General features: G+C 48.3%; 2 protein-coding genes across 3 annotated transcripts in view; both read right to left on the reverse strand.

Moving 5' to 3' along the window:
• Positions 1-8,177, reverse strand: part of LOC122374206 (mucin-22-like) — an 8,837-nt gene extending 660 nt beyond the window's left edge. Inside the window, exons 1-5 of one of the 2 annotated variants that reach the window (XM_043352817.1) lie at positions 8,016-8,177; positions 7,281-7,558; positions 5,857-5,966; positions 1,380-1,490; positions 1-662 (exon numbers count right to left, since the gene is read on the reverse strand). The exon at positions 1-662 is cut by the window's left edge and continues 660 nt beyond it. In XM_043352817.1, coding sequence (XP_043208752.1) covers positions 1-662; positions 1,380-1,490; positions 5,857-5,966; positions 7,281-7,345 — 948 coding nt within the window. In that variant the 5' untranslated portion in view covers positions 7,346-7,558; positions 8,016-8,177. The remainder of the gene's footprint in view (positions 663-1,379; positions 1,491-5,856; positions 5,967-7,280; positions 7,559-8,015) is intronic. The other variant, XM_043352816.1, reaches the window with a different exon arrangement.
• Positions 8,178-9,503: 1,326 nt separating this feature from the next.
• On the reverse strand, positions 9,504-12,419 carry LOC122374207. Its single transcript, XM_043352818.1, has 2 exons — positions 11,064-12,419; positions 9,504-10,423 (listed from the first exon to the last, which is right to left on the reverse strand). The coding sequence occupies exons 1-2, from the start codon at positions 11,618-11,620 to the stop codon at positions 10,081-10,083; spliced, it is 900 nt and encodes a 299-aa protein (XP_043208753.1). The 5' UTR covers positions 11,621-12,419; the 3' UTR covers positions 9,504-10,080.
• Positions 12,420-15,358: the final 2,939 nt, after the last annotated feature.

Here is a 15,358-nt window from a genome sequence, read left to right on the forward strand (position 1 = left end):
GGCTGCGTCGGCTGTGTTGGAAGTTTTGGCTGGGTTGGGTGTTTTGGCCGAGTCGCCTGTGGTGGCGGTGGTGGTGCTGGCGGTGCTACTGCTAGTGGAAGTTTTGGCTGCATCAGCCGTGGTGGTTGTAACGGTTGTTTTTGGGGCGTCGGCAGCGGTGGTGGAAGCTGTGGTGGCAGTTTTGGTGGTGGAAGTTTTAGTTGCGTCAGCAGTGGTGGTTGTGACGGTTGTTTTTGCACCGCCAGCCGTGGTGGTTGTGACGGTTGCTTTGGAAGATTCAGCTGAGGCGGCGGTTGTGGTAGCAGCTGTAGAAGGGTCGGTGGCAGTGGCGGTGGTGGTGGTGGCTGTTTTTGGGGCGTCCGGAGCGGTGGTAGTAGCTTTGGTGTCGGGGGCCGCGGCGGACCTCGCTTCGGCAGCCGCGGCGGCGGCGGTAGCGTCGTTGTCTTCGATGTCACTGTCGCTGTCACTGTCACTGTCGCTGTCACTGTCGCTGTCGGACTTTTTAGGAGACGTCTCTCTGGTCTCTCTGGCGCTTCTGCTCGCCGCCCTGGCTAGTTCTGAGACGTCCAGGCCGTCGACCAACCCTTTCAATCCAGACAAAAGTTGCTGGAGCTGTGATGGCAGGGTGCCATTTTCCATGTCCTGCATGAACTGTCTGAAACCTGAGAAGCAACAAAAGGTCGGCGCCACAGTCAGGTGCCGTGTCGCAAGTGAGATCCGATTTCATGTCGGTAAGCAGAGGCGCAAAATTACATCAGGGATTATGAAGCTGAGCGAGTTTGACATCCTGGTTGCACAAACACACTGCGCACGAGTATTTCTTCAAATTAATTGTATGTTATCCAATGGCGGAAGTGCGAGTTACACATCGACCCCCGTGTTGAGCTGAACATTTGTTATCAGTTGTTTCACTTCAGAGTTTCTCAATCTGTTAACCCCAAATAACTAAGTGACAGTATTTAAAGGCAGTATTATTACGCAGAATTAAAAAAGAATAATGTGATAAAACCATTTTGATCTCACTAATCCGTAACAATTAGCATCCTGGATTGTGATTGTCATGATATTTTTAATGATAATAAATAGTTTAACGGACTGACTGAGTGTAAAGAAACTATTTTGGTCGGAGTCATATTTTAGTCACAGGCTAGTTATCCCCCGCTTTTTGAATCGCATTACCCCTTTGAAGACCTGTTAATAAAGGTCGAAGTACAGAGCTGAACTAGTTTCTTTACACCCAGAGTCAGTCGGCTTAACTATTATCATTAATATACCTACCTGGGTTTAAACATGACTTTATAGTCTCATATAATGATATTTTTAAGAGCGCGATATGCAAAATAGTGATTATAAAAGTAAAATGTTTCGCAACTGCTTACCAGGCATCTCACTTCCCCCAAGACCGTCACCAAGAACGACTCGGACGCCCTCAGCGAGCCCGCTGCCGCCTGTCAGGTCTCGGACACGATCGTAGTTTCGACGCTTCTCGCCTGAGGGCAGCCAAGTGAGGGCAGGTAAGCCGCTTTGATCAAGGCGGGTGCTTACTAACACAGGCTAGTTATCTATCGCCTGCTCAAGGCCGTAAGTATATACCAGGTAAAGTCGTCCGGCCATTCTGCCTGATTGTGATCTCAGCCCGTGACGTCATTTGGAGTCAAGTCTCGAAGCCCCGCTCGAGTCCCATGTAAATTAGCGATTTTTAAGCGATGTAGGACGAAGTCTGCAAGTCCCAAAACTAAATGCATCATCGAAAAAACGAGACATTTTTTTATCAAATTATCCAAGATTCGTTCTTCTCTAAACCTATTACTTTTCAAAAAATGCGTGAAAAGCGCCCATGGTTCCAAAGTCTCTTAGGCACTATAATATCAGCCGCGCCGCCGCGGTAATGTATGTAGCACCTTTTTCGAAAAGTCAAATACTTTACACTTATGGGTAAAAATATCAAAAATATAATTTTTCGGTCTTAATATGGATAATTTTCAATGCGTTCACAATCTTGAAAATCCGAGATAGCTGTTTCCGGCCAACCTATGGCAGTTATGATATGCTATGCAGTTACGATTTTTTTTTTGACACAAGGGCCTCGTTTCATAAAAGGAATTACTTACGGCGTTCCGTCAATTATGCCAGATTTGGCGTATTTGATGCCAATTCGGTTTCATAAAGCCGGAGACCGGAGTAATTCACGCCATCGAAATTACGGAGCTTCATTCACGGCGAATTCTCGATTCCGGACCAATTGATGCCATTTGGGTTTCATAAAACGACGTAATCAACGCCAAATATTTTATCAAGTTCTTGATATGAGTGGTGTAAACTACGCACAAAAATGTTGCGTGAATTTGAATTAATGTGAAGATTCGAAGCTAATTTTTAATACATTTTATAATGTTGAGCCCGGTGAGGAAGAAAGAACAGCCCTAACGAGAAAAAAATGCAAATCCTCTGTACCAGTCGCTTTTGTGGGCTGTGGCCACTATCGGAATTTTGTTTATTCGCCGCGCCGCGCCACTTTCGTAGTTAGGCACTTCTGCTTAGCTGGCTTTCTGCTGTTTTCAATATATTGATTTAATAAAGGATGGTCATCAATATCAATTTTGTTTTTTCATAAAACAAAAAATTAAGATTGAAATTCAACATTAATTGTTCTATAATTTCTCGTAAAAAAAAAATAAGTGTTGACATGAAATTGTAATTTGTAGGACGCTTGATAAATTACAGCAACTACGCAAATGTGCTTAGTTACGGAGGTGTAAACAATTCCAGTTGTGGCTTTGTGAAACGGCTTCATTTGCGCTCCGTAGTTCGAAAGGGTGTGAATTACAGAAAAGTGTAAGTTACGGCAGAGTTTTATGAAACGAGGCCCAGGTGTCAAATTGATGGAGCCAAAGGTAAAGTTTTGTGTTTATCGTTTCGGGATTTAGAAGATATTGCAGAAATACTGCAGTACAGGTCGTGACAAAATAAAACATCTTTTCATGAACTTAAATATACACAATAGCCGTTTTCACAAGGGCCATCTGGTACACATTTGGTGCACATTTGGTGCAGATTAGGTGCAGATTTGGTCAAATTAGGTTCAGTGTATCTCTTAGAAGCTATCAGCTAGGGTTGCACTAATTGCTTATATCAGTCGGGGGAGGTTTGGTCAATCGTTGTCATTTTAAGCACGTGCTATTTTTGTCACACGTGCTAAAAATGACAACGATTCTGCTATTTTTGACAACGATGAGGCCGATTTCACTCCTCAGCGAGGAAATGAAGATTTTGGAAAGATAAACACTGATTTTGGAAAAGAAGTGCTGCCACCTGGTGCAAGACGAAGAATCCAGCTTTAATATGCCTGTTATTTGTATGGTAGTTTGTTTTGTGGCCTGAAGTTGGAACTTAAAATTGAAGCATCCGAAAATGATCGATATTGATCGAAAACATGATGTTGATGAAAAAAATAATATTTTAAGTTGAGAGAGGAGGCCATTTTATCCAGATGCAGTAGTTTACTTCTTGAAATTATTTTTGCTAATGACGGCTGCTAATTATCCCTCATTACATGGCAGTCGTCGTAAGCAAAAATAATTTCAAGAAGTAAACCACCGCATCTGGATAAAATGGCCTCCTCTCTCAACTTAACATATTATTTTTTTCATCAACATCATGATTTCGATCAATATCGATCATTTTCGGATGCTTCAATTTAAAGTTCCAACTTCGTGCCACAAAAAAGGGTATACTTCAACGTTGGACTACCATACAAACAACGGCCATATTAAAGCTGGTTTCTTCTTCTTGCACCAGGTGGCAGCACTTCTTTTCCAAAATCAGTGCTTGTATTTCCAAAATCGTGATTTCCTCGCTGAGGAGTGAAATCGGCTTCATCGTTGCTAAAAATAGCTGATAGCGTTGTCATTTTTAGCACATGGTTGCCAAAAATGGCATGTGCTAAAAATGACAACCATTGACCAAACCTCCCCCAACTGATATGCCTCCTTTGTCATATTATCAGAGATTGTCATTGATTAACCCGCGAGTTGCTGGGGGGGGGGGCGTTAAACGCCCCCACTTTTTCGCCGGGCCATAGCATTAAAACGGCGCGCCGCAGGCGCGCCAAATTTCGGGTACCTGTAGGGAATTGATTGAAGTTTATTGTGACCAAGTTTCAAAAAAATCGGTCGAATTTTTTTTGAGATATCGAGATTTTAGTGACGTCATGATTTCTGACTTTTCGACCAAATGTTCAAAAAATCATATAAAATCACCGAATACACATACAGACATGCCGTAAACGCCATTAGACTGCCAATACCATGATCAATCAAATGGCTATCTTCGATTATTGATTATCGTTCCGAATTTTCCATAATGGTGAACTGAATCTTGGCAATTTCTCGTGACTACTTCACAATCACGACCATGATACATGCATTTCTTAAATTGAACTTGTTGAGCGAAACACGTACACATATGATAAAATGAATGTCACCATCGTGTTCTACGCCCCAAATTACCTATAAAACATGTGTCACAGGCTGCGAATATCAGTTTTGATTTTCGGGGATATGTGCCTACCCGGTTGACCTGACCTTGACCCTGACCTATGCTTGACTGACCCCTACATGGAGCTGACACTCTTGTATGCCTTATATGATGGATTGTGCACCGTTTTGACAGAGTTTATGACGAGAGGCGCCCATTGCGAAGTCCTGAAAGTCCATGCTACTGAAAGCCCGATTTCAGGTGTTTGACCTGACCTTGACCCGATCTGTGACCTCAAAATTCAACTTTAAGGTACTCATCTGAAGCGTCTCGTCGCGTTTTTTCGTGTGCCGCCTCGTGCGTTTCGCTGCGCCTATTGGTTCTCGAATTATCGGCTGGGGGCGTTTAACGCCCCCCCCCCCCAGCAAACGGTGGGTGGCGAAATACCCCAGCAACTGCCGGGTTAAGACACTGAAATGAATTCATAAAATGAAGATATTTGCTGTAAAAGAGATAAGGTGCAGATTTGGTCAAATTAGGTGCATTCGTCGGATGGCCCGTCGTGAAAACAGCTAATATGACTTGTTTCGAATTTTGTTTGGTATCTCAGTGAAAACATCGTGCAGCGTCTCAGTGTTCGAATTCCAGTAAAAACATCGTGCAGCGTCTCAGTGTTCGAATTCCAGTGAAAACATCGTGCAGCGTTACAATGCAAGAAGTGTTGCTAAATGTTTCGGATCACAAACATCAAACTTGTTTCCAGGCGCGGATACAAGGGGGGGCCATGGGGGCCATGGCCCCCCCCCCTTGGCCGATTTTTTTCAAAAATACAATAAAAAGTTAAAAAGCTGAAAAGGGGGCCTCCTGAAAATAAAGTGGCCGAAATCCGATGAGTTTTTTTTTTAACCTACCCACTTAGTTATTTCTTAGAAGACTAGCTGAGAAGACTTCTTTGTTAGAAGATTGGTAAAGCTTTTCATAACTTGGAGGTCTCTTATACTCACAGAGATGACCACTTTTACAGGGCCTCCTAACCTGCACAGAGGGCCTCCAAGCCTGCACAGATGTTGAGATGTTGCCTGAAAAGCTAGATAAGCTCAATAGACGCAGTTTTTTTGGGGGGGCCCAACAAGTGGGAAGATGGGGCCTCCAACAGGTGGGATTATGGGGGGCCTCCTGGTTTCTAATGGCCCCTCCCTTGGAGATTTTCTGGATCCGCCCCTGCTTGTTTCTGTATATTGATGAATCCATAAATTACTGAAAGCCAGGGCATCGAGCTCGTCATCCAACGAGTGCGAGAGGTCATTCATTTTCTCGAGTCTACGACTGTGCTTGTGTCAGATCATGGAGGAAACGCCATCACTCTGCGCAGACACTGACCTTTGGAGAGAACTTCGTAAGACTCGGAGAGCTGGCGAAACTTTTTGGACGCCTCCTCCCGGTTGTTGGGGTTCCTGTCCGGGTGCCATTTCCTGGCCAGGCGGCGGAACCTGTCGAAAACAGCACGGTCGGTAGCTCGCAAGGGTAGGTCGAGTCTCAGCTCCCGTGTTCGAAAAGCTCGTGCCCGGTGGCACTCCGCGACGACGTCAGCCATACTGTATTATTAAGTGTTTGTATATACTTGACTGCAGAATGCCTCGTCAAGAAACCCATTTGTTTTATGTAATTGTTTTGTAGCGTGCCTTGCTAATCGGGGGAATGATGAATTCAGGACTTTTCCCGGTAAAAGTTGCAATAATAAGCGGCTTATGGCAATAATAGTCTTAAAGTGGCGTGTTATAAACATGAATGTTCAAAAATGTCACGAAGGGCTATTCCACGGGCGCCACAGGCGTTGGGTCATGAGTGCTGAATAAGATAAAATTTGAAAGAAAAACTTTAAGATCCCATGTTTTAGCCGCGCTGTTGCGACCCATTCAGAAAGAGTAGTGTGGGCAGAACGTGCTATTACATCTCGGGACCACTCCCATTCAGCCGTGTTCCTGAACCATAACAACAATAGGCAAACATCGTTCGAAAGCTCAGGAATCATCAAAGAAATTTACAGATTTACAGGTTAAATCACAAGTCACGTCACCGTCGGTCATCTGTTTTTTGCAGTCAGGTCAATTTACGTGACCTTCGGGTACAAACGAAGCTTGACGGCGGAGCTCATACAGCATATGTGAAAAAATATGTTCAACAAGACATGCTACAAACGGTTTTAGATAATTTGCAAAATCTGTGTTACTGATAGAGAAATAAGAACACGTACCCGCGTTTTTTTTCTTCTTGTTACCTACAAAAATTACACCATGCATTCTGGCTATACATAAAAGCCGTTTTCACGACGGGCTATCCGGCAAGTGCACTAATTTGACCCGATCTGCACCTAATCTCTATTACAGCAAATATCGTTATTTTATGAATTTATTTTAGTGTTTTAATCGATGATACTCTCTGATAATACGGCAAAGCAGGCATATAAGCAATTAGTGAAAAACTAGCTGATAGCTACTCAGAGACACACTGAACCTAATTTGACCAGATCTGCACCAGATGTGCACCAAATGTGTACCAGACGGCCGTCGTGAAAATGGCTAATGTCGCATGAAAGTAATGAATCAGGTAATAACAGGTAATAACAAGTAATAACAGGTAACATGCATGAAGTTCTCAATAATATTTTAGAATATAGTGTTCGCATTCGTCCAAACACTCTGAGCGTTCGTGGGCTTTGAGCGTGCAATAAAAATCGAAATTCGGCGTGTCCATCCCACATTCCCCATTATAAATTACCTAACGACATCGGTCATCGGACTTACGAGCTCCTGATTTCTTCGGTGGTGGCCGTTTTGGAGACCTCCAGGACGGCATAGTGGTCGACCATGGTGGCGGGCGGAGTGCTGTGGCGGCCGGCGAGTAACTCCGACCGGGGGACTGTGACGACCAGCGAGGGTTCCGGACGGAACCTGTGGCGGCCGGCGAGTAACTCAGGACGGGGTCTGGGGCGGCCGGCGAGTAATTTCGGACAGCGAGCAACTCCAGGCGGAGTCTATGGCGGCCGGCGAGTGACTCTTGGACAGCGAGCGGCTCCGCACAGCTGGAACGGTCGTTGATCAGCTTTTGGCATTATTACACGCATCTGTAATCCCAGCATCCATGTGTGAGTTTGTCATATGTATGTGCAGCTCACTTTGCTCTTCTCTCGCTGCACAGATGACAATCAAACGGCTTTAACTTTTTTATCCGTGACAATGCTCGCAACGTCTGTCTCCACCAAACACAAACGCATACAGACACGACACAAACGCAAACGGCAAACGCACTCAGACACGGGCGCAAGTGCAGCCATTGCATGGGTCCAATGAGGTAACACAGAATTTAATTCAAAGACAGAAACAGGGGAGAGGAAAGGTTCATACCTACACAAACTCAGACAGAGACCGACCGCGGACAGACAGACGAACAGGGAGACCAGACCGACAAACACACAGACACAGACACACATACAGACGCACACACACTCACACACCTATCCAATCTGTGAGTGGACTCACCTCCTTCCCAGTATTTCTCTCAGCGGTCAGACAGTCGCCGTCACGCCGCGTTCGCCGCGGTGACACTCGCGGCGCAACCAATGCCGACTGAGTCAACTGATAGGGCACTCGAGAACGCAGCGGGGACGGCCGCAGCACCCCCGGCGCCCCTGCCCTGATACCACTATCAGCCACTGCAGCCCTGCACCACGAGCCTGCAACGTCAGTTGGCGGCGGCTGCTCTCTTCCGTTGAAAAGGCATAGTTTAACCCTCGCCGGCCGAGGGGGGGGGGGGGCGGGTGCCGCCCCCCCATAGGGTTTTTTCGCGATAGCTCCGAACACGCTGGAGATAGAGAGCTGAAACTTGGCATACCTGACCTTTGATCCAAGCCGCATCTTTTGACACCAACCGCATTTTTGGGTCAGGTCAGGTCACTAACCTATGACGTCATAAGTGAACCTCTGCACGGTCTTCAGATGTCGCAACTTCGCAACGCCCTCACTGCCAGAGGAGATGTCACAGGGAAATGAAACTTGCAGGATCTAGTATCCATTATGAGTCTCACAACTTGTATATCTCGGATTTTTCCTAAAGGTCATATGAGGTCAGGTCATTTTCGTGACCTCACCATTATAAGTCAATGGGGAAAAATGAAAACTGCTATTCTGGCGCCGGGAACGATCTCCAACTATCTCAAGCACACAGAATCGTGATTTTATGCACTCCTTGCAAGGTTAGATGCGTCACTTTTGCAATGTTGACCTTGCGTGACGTCATTTATGACGTCATCAAGGTCATATTAGTTTTTCGTCAATAACTCTTGATCAAATTGAGCTAGCGAGTCGGGAAAGCCACCAATGGACTCAGGAAGACCTGCCGAATCGAATGATATGCGACATGACCTCTTTCGACCAACTTCGTGACCTGGGGGTGCTGACCTGACCTTGTCCTGAGGTCAACACCCCAAGTTGACCTGACCCGGACAAAAAGTATATCATTCGACGCGCCTGAGCGAGACGAACACGATGCTGCCAAAATCGGCGCTCTGCGGCCGTTTTTTGCGAAGTTATTCACCAAAAACTGAACCGTACCTTGGGGCACTTGACCTGACCTCAGAGGTCACCGGTTGACCTAGGACCTTAAAATCGGGTACCAATCTCTGCGTCTCGTAACGGCGCACACGCTCGTTTTTTTCCGCGACGCGCTAGCTCCACCAGGGGCGAAACGGCGAGGGGGGGGTCGTACCCGCCCCCCCCCCTCGGCCGGCGCGTATGTAGAAAACCAATAGGTCCGGCGAGGGTTAAACTCAACTTTAATGTCTGAAATCCAGTATTTTGTATCGACAGCACCCTTGACTTTGATCACCCGATCAGAACCTTCTACCAGTTCTATAACCTTCCTTCTACCCCGTTACCGACGTTGCTGAGACGAGCGATGATAAACAAGCTCAGAATATGCCATTCCACGTTGGGATCCACACTCACAAGCGAGTCACAAATCACCCCCAATAACGAGTTATGTGCGGTATATTGTGCGTCAAAAGTAAAGTTCCCAACTTAACTTTTTACTTTATAACCAATAGTCACGTGTTCCACACCAATTAGTTTGAGCAAAAGTTCAGTATTTTAACACCACATAGCATGCACAGCGTTTTTGAGTGAACATAATGACGGCATGTAGATGCTGAGTAAATAATGGCCTATACAGTTATGTTCAGACGGTGATACCAAGCTTCATTGCTACGGGTCATGCACAAGCGGTCCGGCGATTCATCGATTCGAAAAACAAAACAATTCGTCGATGCTCGCAGGCAACAGATCAAACTGTACTAAGTTTACAAAAACGGTTCACTGTACCAGTGCGGCTTAACTTCGGAAAACTGTAACTGGAACGTTGGTGTTAGCTGAGAGTCACAGGACCATCTAAATGGTCCTTGCATGCACGCTGAGCTGAGTGCTTAAATGCCACGGCCCACGGGTAAAATGCGCCTTCCGACCGTCAACGAAGCCTCAGCTGCATACGCGTCTAGTAAAGCGGCTATTTAACCAGTCACTGAGCCAGTGGCCAGTTTACCAGCCAGGGCGACTAGTTTTCGCGGACCCAGTAGAGAACAGTACCGGAGTCGGGCATTTCTCCTTCGATCCAGGGACTGTGCAGGAATTGACCTTCGTGTGGAGCGCCGACAGCGGAAACGATGGTGCCGAACTCGTCACGATTCGAGGTTCTCAGGAGCATCCCGCTCAATGAGGACTCCTGATCGATATACGCAACCTCGTTGCCAATCGAACGGTCGTTAAAATTCCATGTTCCGAATTGTTCGACCAGACTCCATCCGGGACCACTTCCTTGCAGTATGAGGGACTCGAGCTGCGGTGTGGTGAAGATGCCACCCCACTGCCGTCTGCCTGTCTGAGCCTGCGCCTCCAGTCTGCTCAGACACACAATGGTGCAAATTAATCATAACAATTAGTGCAAAAATACACGAGAGAGAGAAAGAGAGAAGGAAGGGAGAGGGGAGATGAAGAAAGGGAGGGAGAGAGAGAGAGAGAGAGAGAGAGAGAGAGAGAGAGAGAGAGAGAGAGAGAGAGAGAGAGAGAGAGAGAGAGAGAGAGAGAGAGAGAGAGAGAGAGAGAAGGTATACAAGTGAAAGAAATCGCATGTGTAGTAAGAAGGGTGAACCGTCAAAATCCCGGTATTTGTAGTGAAAACAATTTAACCCGATGCCGGCGAGTAAATCGGCGTCTCACGTTGTACCCCTAGCCGCAACCATTGTTAACGACGTCTCAGGGGTAGTTAGGTTCCATTGCAGGGTATTATCGCAACCGCTCTCAGCGGACATGTTCGCTGGTATGTCCGCTGAGAGCGGGCACGACTAATTCTGCAATGGGATCTTACATAACATTACTCTGGGAGGGTGGTAAAAATGGTTGCGGATAGGGGTACAAGCAAAGCACCGGTTTACTCGCCGGCTTCGGGTTAAATTGTTTTCACGGAAACTGAGCACTAAACTGTACTGAAACTCACTAATAAGCGCTGACCTGTACTAAAGTCACCCACTGAGCACTGACCTGTAGAAGATGTCGCCGCCTCGGGCGTGGTTCAGCAGGCGGTTGGCGCGCCGCAGCGCCGAGTAGTCAGCGCTGAGGCTGGGCTGTTCCTCGTTGCGGACCATCACCTGGACGTCTGTCCAGCCGGCGGTGGCGGCGGTCACCAGCAGCGTCCAGCCGCCGCCGTCCAGCTCCTGGTCGCAGTAGACGGGCACCGGCCAGCCGAACGGCCGCTGCACTCCGCTGGGTGCCTCGCGATTCAGCAGCAGCCGCTGGTGGCACGAGAAGGCCGGCACCGTGCCGGACACGGTGCCCGGCTCCTCGCGCCGGTACGAGAAGCGCAGGCTGTCGCGGAGCAGCGTCACGCAGCCGGCGGTCGGGCTGCGGTTAAAGCCGCCGCAGCCGGAGAGCCTGCTGCACAGCGCGGCGCACTGCGTCACCGTCACCGGCGGCGCCACCGTCATCATAGAGCCGTTGATGATGGCCTGGTCGGTGAGCAGCTCGAACCGTCTGGCGGCGGCTGGAGACTGGCACAGACAGCCGCAGAGCAGAAGCAGCAGCCGACACGGTAGCGGCATCGCCCACACGTGAGATGCCAGAACCCCTGGAATGGCAGAACAGCCGGCACTGCACAGTACCCAGCCAACCAGATAAGTAGGTACCGTTGCGGCGCTTACTTTTAGTAAAGGTAGGCATGCTATTCACTCTTGTGTAGCTACAACAGTTCACCAAGACATGTCTATTGTAAATATTCAGACAATGAAAATGCCAAAGCGATAGTTGCCTTTTTATTGTTCAATCATGAAGTAATGTCAATAAAAATCGGCTTGTCCCTTCTTACCTTAACGACAGCAGATGTCACACTGGCATATTTATTTTGCTGAATTATATTTTGCGCATTATGCGTGTTTATTCACGCCGCAATCGGTGATGGTAAAATGTAAGCTGCTCAGTGCACTGCTCTGATTATGTTGACAACATTGATCACGTTGATTGATGTTGATTATGCTGCATGACTGATAACTAATAAAAAAATCAATTTATATAAGCAACGCCGGTTAATGAGGAAACCTCCCGTCCGAATCAGTGTTGGCCACGGGCCGCAAAAGCCCAGTCCAGCCCAGCCCAGGCCCATGGGTCCACAGCCCGGCCCAGGCCGAGCCCATTCATGGTAAAAGCGTCATAGCCCAGCCAAACAAAAAATGAATGGATTAAAAATTATTGACACCATACAGGTATCCAAAGGGAGCAAAGACTAACAATCTTTTGCGAGCGGCGTGCACAATGCACATTACTTGCGTACTTTATTGACTCGTTTTTGAGTCTTGCACAGTAATACGCTATGAAGTTATGGATTTTGTCTCAGTCGCGAACCCCTGACTCCACTTTACAGTGCTTGGCCCAGCCCATTCACAGCCCATCGATCCTTCATATTTGAGGACCCAGCCCAGCCCAGCCCGGCCCGTAGGCCAGCCCAGCCCATCGCCCATTGGACTGGCCCGGCCCATATGGCGAACACTGGTCCGAATGCAGACTTCAGTTGTCTCTTCAGTATCCTTTGTAACGTTATGGACTGTGGCTGGCAAAGATCGTAGTTTCATTGCATTCAAAATCATAAAGGATGAGTTAAAAGGAATGTGAAGTGATCACCATCTTTCATGTTAAATTCATTGATGGAAGGGGTCTATATCAATTTCATGAGCTCGGAAACGAAGGTGTGTAGATGGTGTGCGCCTGCTTACCTGCCGTTAACCTCTCACTCCAGGATTCTCATCGGAGTGTGCCACCGCGCTGAGCCCTTCGCCGGTACACGTCATGTTGACCGGTCGCTCGGGATACCGTCCCACGGTCTCTGCACGCCACATGGAGAACAGGGAGCCCATAACCGGCCACTTCTCGGTACAAACAAAATCGAGGGGATATACAGCAATGCAATTGAGGAAGGCTATTTTTGCAATGCTTTGCACTAATTTACAGCGGCTACGCATGCATGAGGTTGTTGATGAGGTCACAGGACGGTGAGTTGACATGAGTCAAGCGTTTCGGAGTCGGGAGTCGCGACGAGTCAGGAGTAGAGATAGAAGTCGACTAAGCTTCCTCTACCCCTACTCCGGAACTGTTACAACAGAATCCCGTACAAACAGTACCTGATACGAACGTCTGCATGAGAACATCTTGTATACGAACTTTATCTCCCACGAACCAAGACCAGGCATGAGTAAGAATCTGATCTGATACGACTCTTCTACAATTTACAAACCTTATCCCACACGAACCTAACCCGAAACGAACCTTTGCAGGCATAACATACAGGGTGAGCCTTTGAGAATGAGGTAATCTGACACTTGATCGTAGGACGATTTGTTCACACTCTGCTTAGGAAAATGACACCGTCATTGGAAAGGCAGTATCTGATGGAAAAGATTGTTCTTACGCCCAGGGCCGTCGCTTGAAATGAAATGTCAAATAACGGTAACTCACATTCTTGCTCAACTCAAACATGTAAAACCTGCAGTTGCCCTTAAGAGCAACGCCTTCCGGCACCGGCGCACCATGACCCGACCTGACCTCTCCGGAGGGGCCGTGACGTCACTAGCGGACGGCCGAGATCCAGTCGGCTCCACTGGCGGATCCAGACTTGGGGGGGGGGGGGGGGGGGCGGGCAGGGCCTCGTCTAACATGTTAACTGGGGGGCCAAATCCCCGCAGTCACCGGCCTGCCCCCCCCCCCCCCAGTCAGGGCAAAATATCACTACTGGGGGAAGGGGGCGGCAAGCGAAAAGGCAAGCGATTTCTAATGCGAGTCGTCAGTGCACATAAAAACAAATGCGTAAATGAAACATGGAAACATGTATGCAATGTGGGCACATTGATATAACCTGATTTATACCTGTGGCTGTTTTTTTTCTTTTTCCAGTTGAGATTTATTACACTAACCATGACAATCACACGGCATAACAGCATTACAATTCGGCCCGCAATCCCCCGCTAACTGACAAACATGCACTCGGCGAGACGAGGCGCATTACCCTCATGAGCGGCGAACGAAGCTCGGAGTCGAGCCGCCAATTGCCATCACTAAAATGTCACGTTGCCACTTCCGCCTAACAATGCTTTCCATTTTTCTTCAAACCAGGGATGCGGAGCCGGAGCCGGAGTCGGAGCCGGAGCCGCCGGAGCCGGCATATTTTGCCCGGAGCCGGAGCCGGAGCCGGAGCCGTGAAACAATATAGCCCGGAGCCGGAGCCGGAGCCGGAGCCGCCAAAAAAGGGGGCGACTCCGGCTCCTTTTTATTTTTTGAAGAGGAAAAAATAATTGACCTAGTTCGGTTTGACAGTAGGTACAAGGCAGTAAAACATATCGTATTATTGGTCTCAATATAAGTGCCCAGGCGACCTGTAGTTTTGATGCGGTGAATACCCTCATCCTCGCCACAATGCGAGTGGGGGTGGCGCTGGCTGGGAGGAGGGGTGCACTCGGCCCGAGTTGTGGCGAGGGTAGGTAAGGATATTCACCGCATCAAAACTACAGGTCGCCTGGGCCCTTATCTTGAGACCAATAGTACGTCATGGGCCATCAAGTGAATGAAAAAGCCGAAAATCCCCAGTATCCCACAGTACGCAATCAACTTCCTGTCTGCTCCTCCCCCCCCCCTCACGTCTATTGCATCCCCAGAACATGAGGACCGGTCATCAGGTGACGGCCATTGTTTTGAAGCCAGTGCAGTGGACTGCGACTCCCAGCACCGTCTCTTCCCACCCCCCCCCCCCACCCCCAATGCAGCCGAGATGGGTGTCAGCTTACGATGATTCAGTGAACTCCGATTTGCGGCGACTACGTTTCCAATGCCATCGCTTCCTAGTCCTTTGTTCTGCCAGTTCTCTCCGAGGTGCGTTTGCGCGGGGACGCGGTGAGCCGGTCATGGCAAGAGTAGGTAACGCGTATAACCAATCCAATTTTTCTTCCACCCGTATTTAATTGATTGCATAGGGGATGTACTGAGTCGGAGCCGGAGCCGCCGGAGCCGGAGCCGCCGGAGCCGGAGCCGCCGGAGCCGGACCATTTTACTCGGAGCCGGAGCCGGAGCCGCCATAACATTTCACCCGGAGCCGGAGCCGGAGCCGGAGCCGATTTTTGTCTCCGGAGCCGGAGCCGGAGCCGGAGCCGTTTGAAATTTCCACGGCTCCGCATCCCTGCTTCAAACTCATTTAACCTGCTGTGATCCCTGGCTGTTTTTTTTTCCGCTTGCGCATATCCTGCTATAACTAGTGGTGTCAATCGGAACCTGAATCTTCGGAATTCCGATTTTGTCCAATG

Source organism: Amphibalanus amphitrite, unplaced genomic scaffold (assembly GCF_019059575.1).
Source record: "Amphibalanus amphitrite isolate SeventyFive unplaced genomic scaffold, NRLGWU_Aamphi_draft 001620F_arrow, whole genome shotgun sequence".
Lineage (NCBI taxonomy): Eukaryota > Metazoa > Arthropoda > Thecostraca > Balanomorpha > Balanidae > Amphibalanus > Amphibalanus amphitrite.